The 7376-nt window shown below is 55.0% G+C and overlaps 1 protein-coding gene across 1 annotated transcript; it reads right to left on the bottom strand.

Annotated features, from left to right (window-relative positions):
• Window positions 1-1477: 1477 nt before the first annotated feature.
• Window positions 1478-6585, bottom strand: DMBX1 (diencephalon/mesencephalon homeobox 1). The gene is made up of 4 exons (XM_036447416.2): window positions 6425-6585; window positions 3500-3695; window positions 2860-3208; window positions 1478-2151 (listed from the first exon to the last, which is right to left on the bottom strand). The coding sequence occupies exons 1-4, from the start codon at window positions 6574-6576 to the stop codon at window positions 1694-1696; spliced, it is 1155 nt and encodes a 384-aa protein (XP_036303309.1). The 5' UTR covers window positions 6577-6585; the 3' UTR covers window positions 1478-1693.
• Window positions 6586-7376: the final 791 nt, after the last annotated feature.

Raw genomic sequence — 7376 nt, 5'->3', positions numbered from 1 at the left:
ATGCAAGCCAGCCCCCTCCCCCTGACCTTGAGCGCAGACCCTATGAAAGGCATGGAGATGGGGTGCCCACAGAGGCCGGCTCTGGAACTCAAGAAAAGCAGAATCAAATCCAGATTGTCTGGATTTAAAGGAATCCATAATACTTATTGGGAAACTGAGGCCCAGAGACCATAGTTGTGCCTACCGGAGAGGCTTGTGCGTACAACACCCATTGCTCCCCAGCAAGGCAACTGTAATTCTCTAATTCATACATGGTGCTTTTGAGCCGTTTTGTGGTGGTTTTGAGTGTCGTTGAAAACTTCTGAGCACAGACATGCAGACTACTGGAGCTGGAGGAGACAGCACAGCCCATCGAAGCCAGATGAGGGCACGGGCCCAGAGAGGCATGGCTGGCCCAAGTTCACGGTGCTTTGAAAGGGAGTTTGCTGAGCAGTTCCCAGTCAAATGGGAACACGTCAAGGACTAGCTGAAAGGAGCCCTTACTTCAGCGATCACCCTGGGACAGGACACCATAGAAGCCTGAGACCACGCACTGCTGCGTGGTTTGCACTCACTGTGATCAGGAGCTAGAGTCCAATCTCCCTTCCTGGCTCAGACGCACCCCTGCAATGGACACTAACTGCTGAGCCTGGAGGTGAGGGTGTGCAGAGGGGGACCACCTCTCTCTGAGAGCACTCCTCCCCCTCTCACCTCCTTCCAACCAGGGAAGTCTCACCAGAGAGGTCTAAAGCCTTGTGGGCAGTCCTGGATGAGCAGGGGCAGCCGGCCTGTCTGGGAGGGCTTGATGCCCACCCCAGCCTGATTCCTGCCTCAGTTTCCTCTTCCTCAATCTTAGGAATGGGCCTCAAAGCTGAGAATAGAGAGGAAGAAGAACATGGCACCCTACCCCTTCTAGATGCCAGGAAGGGGATGATGAGGGAGCAGGGGAGTGGTTACAGGGTCTCCAGCTGGGGCCTGATCGCCTCCAGCTGCCCTGAGAGGGTGCTATGGGGGAGGAGACAGGCAGGCAGGGAAGGAACAGAGTAGAAGCAACACCACTACAACTAAAAAGCCACAATCCCAAACAAAACAGCCTGGGAATTGATACCAACACAGCCAGCACCAAAGAAGGAAAGAGGGGATGGAGCTAAGAGCCATGGGGGAAGTGCAGAGTCGGGGAGACAGAGGCTGGGGGCCAGGCGACAGGCAGGGAGAGGAGGTCAGGGAAGGAGAGAGACAGAGAGACAGAGAGATGGGAAAGCCAATGTGAGAAACAGGAGCTGCAGGTGGAGGCAAAGGTGGCTGAGAAGAGCGGGTGGGGGGCCTGGGCCAGGCAAGTGCCTGAAAATATAGTTTTATATATTTATATTTATATCTCACATTCCACACATCAACTCACTAGGGGGCAGGAGGCATGGGAGGAGGGAAGGGAGGAGGCAACACTAAGGTGGGGCCCCAGTCAGCGAGAGCCTCTCGCTCTCCCTCAGGGCACCCCAGCTTCTCACCTCCTCCCACTGAGCCTCCAGTGGGATCCAAGCGGGGCCATGCAGAGGGTGTGTGGGTGCGGCTTCACCTAGGGTTAGGGCTCTGGGGAAGGGGGGCAGGGAGCAGGATTCCCGAGCCAGGACCCCTGGGCTTGCTGAGTTAACTCTGGGGATAACCCTGGGGCTGGGGGGGGGCACCCAAGACCCCTGGATGGGCTGGCGGCCAGCAGTCAGTTGGGCAGGGTATCCAGTCCCAGGGAGGCTGCATGCTGCTTGGCCCGGAGCCTCAGGTTCTCGATGCTCGTGGTTTTACTGTTCAGGGCAGCTGAGGCAGGTGCCAGGCCTGCTGGGGGCGCGGGCAGTAGTGGGGACCCCCACACACCCTGGTGGGCAGCGGCGGCTGCTGACAGGGACTGGTAGTATGACTGGCAGTGCAGTGAGCCCAGGGGAGCCATGTTGACGCCCAGATAGGGTACGGCGGCGGCTGCAGCAGCAGCAGCAGCAGCAGGGGCCGGGCCCCCTACTTCGAAGGACGAGTAGTGCACCAGGTTGTTGGTGGCTGCCATGTGCTGGCGGAATTGCTCCTGCAGACGGAAGAGGCTCAGGGGGGATGAGGAGTAAGAGTGGGAGGGGCCCAGGAGGCTGCCCCCCGGAGCTGCAGGAGCCAGGGCCAGGCCACCTGGGGAATCTGCAAGGAGAGAACCAAGGACTCAGGACAAGGATGATGGCCCCCTCGCTTTCCCAGCCCCTTGGCACTGATGGGAAAACAGGCTTTGGTTGAAACCATATTCCCCCATGTCAGCCAGGACACCCCCTGAGGCATCCCTCAGGAGCCCAGGCTTCCTGAAGGAGCCCCAGGGACCCTGCCAGGGCTCCCACGTGTTGTTTCTTGGAAAGAACCCCCCCCCTTTTTTTTAAAGGGCCGTCACCTGCTTCCCCTCTCCTGTCAGTGGCTCCCTCTAGCTCTCAGCTCTCAGCTCCCAGCCCCATCCTGCCCTGCCTGTGCCTCCTGCCAGAGCTCTGTTCCTTAAAAACCATGGCTCTGAGTCTCTGCTACATGTGGGAATCTCAGGTACCAATATGGTCCTCACCCAATATGCACAGGCACATCTATACTGGTTGTTAAAATACAGGAATGTCTCCAGAATGGTTGACAAATAGCTTTTGCCCTGAGTTCCCCCAAGTACCCCTCCCTTGCCACCCAGCCCCTCCCTCTGAATCTCCAAGACCTTCCCACAGTTCAGCAACTAAAGAGTGACCACCTGACATAGGCCCAAGTGCATTGTGGTAAAGGCTGACTAACTACCCCCTGCTCTGACCCACCTCATATACCCAGGCCCCTGTCTGGCGGTTCTCCCTGGGGGGCCCTGCCCACGCACAGCACCTCCAGCCTCACCTGCCTTGGGGCTGGCCCTCTTGCAGGCCAGCGCCTTGCTGTCAGCCCCAGAGCTCTTCTCAATTTTGGGATCTTCAGCCCCTGCCCGGGGGTCCTCCTCCCGGTCTGCCTGGTCCTCAGGGGCTGACTCACTGGCCGACTGCTCTGACAGGCTCAGGTTCATCTCAGTAGGGGGGTCACCGGTGGGCAGGCTGGGGGGCTGCTCGGTCTCCAGCTGGCCGTCTGGGGTTGAGGCCTCAGCCTTGCCTTCCCCATGGGAGCCCTCAGCCTCTTTCTGCTTCTGGAGCTGCTCTTTCTGCAAGCTGCGCTGCTTCTTCCGAAACTTGGCCCTGCGGTTCTTGAACCACACCTGGGGACAGGGAGAGGAGCCAGAGGAGGGGGAGGGAGGAAGGGGAACTGTAGAGTGGGTGCTCTGGGCAGAGATATGCCCTGCCCCACTAGGAAACACAATATTGTCCCTGTCCCACTAGGAAACACACCCTCCATCCCTTCTAAATGCCCCTGCTGTCACGGAAGATGTTCACGGAGACAGCAGGAACTCTGGCACTGAGGGCTGAGCTGCTGGCTCCTGGACAATGAAAAGCCAGACTGATGGGCTGGAGCTTGTCTGCAAGGTCTAGTTGAAGGGGCGGGGCCCTACCTGCACCCGGGCCTCAGGCAGGTTGGTGCACATGGCCAGCCTCTCACGCATCACCACATCTGGGTAGTGAGTCTTCTGGAAGGTCTTCTCCAGGGCCTCGAGCTGCTGAGCAGTGAATGCCGTGCGACTGCGACGCTGTTTGCGGTGCTGGGAGCCATAACGGGCCTCCAAGATGATGTCTTGAAATGTACAGCCGTTGGAGGACAAGGAGAGGGGGCCCATTTAATTATGGGAAATAGGTTTTAAATTCTGCTCTGCTCTGACCCGCTGCAGACCCGCAAGCTCCTGCCAGAGCTGAACCCTGGCCCTTTCCTCTTGGAAAGCACCCCTCCCTTCTCCATAGGACTGGGGTTTCAAGTTTGTGTACCCATCACTCACTATCAGGTCCACCGAGGTCTAACGCATCGCCATGAACAGCTGTCAGGAATGTGGTTGAGGTGGTGGGTGGGCATTGCCCTAAGATCCGTCAAGTCCCAGGATACTTAGGGTATAATATTCTGAATCGACATGATGCTAATGATCGGTGAGTCCATGTCACAGAGTTTCTAATGTCCTATGATGCCCTATGACTCTGAGAGTCTGAATGCCAACAGAACCCTGGCCCCTGACCAGGAGAAGTCTGGCTGTGAGCTGGGACTTTTCTGCAAGGTCTGGATGGGAGAGGTCTGCTGGGTAGACGGTATCCTCTGGCCCTTGGCTCCATCTCTGCTGGTGGGAACCTCATCGTTCCAGCTGGCCTGTGAGTCTCTGAAGGGGGGGTTTGATGTCTCAGCCAGAGAAAGCCTGGCCCCTGGCAGGGCCCTGAGAGCACAGTTTTGACCCTTTGGGGTGTTTCCTCGAGGAGGAGAGGACAGAGACCAGGTTCTAACCACTGCAGGCTTGGAGGGGAGATAGGGTGGAGCACTATTGATTTAAGGAAACCACCCGGGATAGATGCCTGCCTAGGCTGGTGTCCAGCCTCCAGCCCTTCTGCCTAACTCATCGCTGCAGGATGGGCAGGAGCCTCTCTCCCCAGCCTCCCATCACCTGCCTGTGCTGAAGAAAACCTGAGTTGCCAGCCCTGAGCTCCAGGAACTGGAGAGTCACTCACAACACTCTTGATCAGGGAGGAGGCAATTGGGTGTCCAGGAAGCCTTGGACTTTGGGCTGCTCCTTCTTCACTTTAAAGATGAAGCCCTGAACGCCCCCACCCCCACCCCACCAACACTAATACCAGCCTGGACTGAGCCCTGAGCTCACGCTGGTCACCCTGGGGTGGGGGATGAGTGGTGATCCCTTGGCAGCCAGGCCCTGTTTGAGAAACAACAGCCCAGTATCCTGTTTCTGGCTCTAGGGATGACAGGGGCAGGTGGTCACAGCCTTTGAGGCCAGGCAACCTCCTGCTGGAAGCCCAGACCTCCATACAAAGGCCCCTCTGGAGCTCATGTCCCTCTTGCTCAAGAATTAGGTAATTGGGGGAACACTGAATCTTCCAGTTCTTCGGTGCCCTTTTCCCCAGAAGAGGTGGCCTCCATCCCGACTCCTCCTTTCTGGGTCCTGGCAGGGTCCAAGATCGCACCTCTATGCAGGCAGGGTCCTCTATCCCACCTCATTTCTGGGCCTATGTTCATGCGAGTTCTGCTCCTTCACCTTTTAAGGCCTGGCTCCTGCTCCATGACCTTTAGGAAGCATTTCCTGACTACAGCAGCTGGTCATATTGCTCTGAGCAGCCCTACCACTTGGTCCTGGCCACATTTCTCCTGGGTCAATAGGCACCTTGCCTCCTTAGGGGTGCCCATGAATCCTCTGAGCATTGCCTGGCACAGGGATGGGGCCACGTGTAGTCAACAGCTCCTTAAGGTTTGACCTGGGACAGGAAGGGGGTGACGTCACCTCCCATAAATCACACTCCTCACCTGTGCCATCAAGTCCTTCCATGCCCACGCAGAGGCTGTCAGGACAGGGCAACGATCAATTTTACCCGGGGCTGTGGTCGGAGGGACCATGCTGTAGCCCTTCATGAGCACTGACCTTGGGACTTGGGTAATAATGGCTTCTGAGCACTTACTGAATATTTTGCATAAGTTATCTCAAGTAACTTCCCAGACATCCTATGGATGATCACTGCCATTGCCCTCTGTTTACAAAGGGGAAACCGAGGATCCGGAAAGACAGGTGAGTGGGCAGACCCTGCAATGACTGCAAGGGTAAGTGAAGTCTGTGACTTCAGAGCCCATAATTTTAGCCATATGTTATGTTCCAACCCTCTGCCCCACCTCTGCCTAAATGTAACCTGTATGAGCCTCAGTTTCCATATCCACAAATTTGATATAATAACCTCTCCTTATCAGGATTGAAGAGAGAGGGGGGGTTAGAGAGAGAGAAAGAGAGAGAGAGAGAGAGAGAGAGAGAGAGAGAGAGAGAGAGAGAAAGAAAGAGAAAGAGAGAGAGAGAGAGAGAGAGGGAGGGAGAGAGAAAGAGAGAGACACAGAGAGAAATTCACACAGTGCTTGGCACATAGGTATATGAAACATGGGAACCCTCATATTTATATGATTTCCTGAAATATCCTTTCTCCTCTGGACACTCCAGCTACTTCCTGGCTGTAAAACTCTGGGCTAGTCTCTTACCCTCCTACCTAAGTCTCTTCATCTGTGAGACCAGCTAATGAATCCCTCTCTGGGTTGTTAAGGGAATTTGAAGGCATAGGGCCACTCCAGCGCCCAGCACAGTGCTGGCAACCACACCTAGAGGTGCTCTGGATAGCCTCACCTAGATTTTGAATTGACATCCCTCTCTGTTGCTAAGTGACCTGGATCTTCTCAAACTTCTCAGAGAAAACTTTCCCAGTGCTCCCTCCCTCCTATCTCTGCCTTCCAGAGTCTCCTCCACTAGTACTCTCCACCACTCCCAATTTTCCTAGTCCCATCCCCACAGCTCTTACCAGCCAGGCGCTCAGCCAGTGTAAGTGCATGCACTGATGGCCGGTAGTCCGGGGCATGCTGGGCCTGCTGGGCCGCCTGCTGGTGCAGGTTGTACATGGCACTGAGTGAGTTCATGGCATGCAGCGAGTAGCCATTCACCCCGTAGTGCTGCATCGCGGCATGTGCCTGCAAACAGGAAAGAGGGAGAGGTGACATGAGGCAGGGTGTCACACACTACTCTGGGAGAGACACAACAACCCCCAGCCCAGACCTTGGACATCCACATCACCCCCAAGAGGTTCTGCCACCCATCCGGAAGTGGCCCATCTTGCCTGTGTCTAAGAGTGTGAGAGTTCCTGTACTTATTTCTTCATTCACCCATTCATTCATTGATTTACTCAGCAAGGCTTGTGCAGGGTTTAATGCTCTAGGCTCTGTAATCAGACTCCATGGCCTGGAATCTCACTTAAATCACTTAACTTCTCTGACCCTCAGTTCCTCCATCTACAAAATGGGGCTCATAACATACTGATCTCATGGGGTTGTTACAAAGATTAAGAGAAGCTTTTACAATAGGGCCTGGCAGGCAGGATGTGCTCAGAAATGGGACTCATTGTGATTTGACAACCTATTTGCTGTTTTATGCAATCACTTCCCCACTTACCCATCTAGGCACTTACTCATTTGAACATTCATCGATTCATTCAACAAACATTCACTGAGGCCTACATGGGGCCAAGTCCAGAGCTGAATTGGGGACCTTGAGGCATTTGCTCTGATGTAACTCTAATGTGTTATATAAGAACACTGTTGTTATGACTATTATATATTATACATTCACTACCATTACCTCCCTTCGTTCTCACCATACTCCCAAGAAGCAAGCAAACCAAGAACAATGAACCCCATTTACAGATGAATCTACTGAGGCTTAAAGAAAGAAAGAGCAGTGACATGTCAAACCACACAGCCAA

The sequence above is a fragment of the Pipistrellus kuhlii genome, unplaced genomic scaffold (genome assembly GCF_014108245.1).
Source record: "Pipistrellus kuhlii isolate mPipKuh1 unplaced genomic scaffold, mPipKuh1.p scaffold_m20_p_2, whole genome shotgun sequence".
In the NCBI taxonomy this organism is placed as follows: domain Eukaryota; kingdom Metazoa; phylum Chordata; class Mammalia; order Chiroptera; family Vespertilionidae; genus Pipistrellus; species Pipistrellus kuhlii.
The sequence above is the reverse complement of the archived record's forward strand: the minus strand, read 5'-3'. Positions and strand labels throughout refer to the sequence as shown.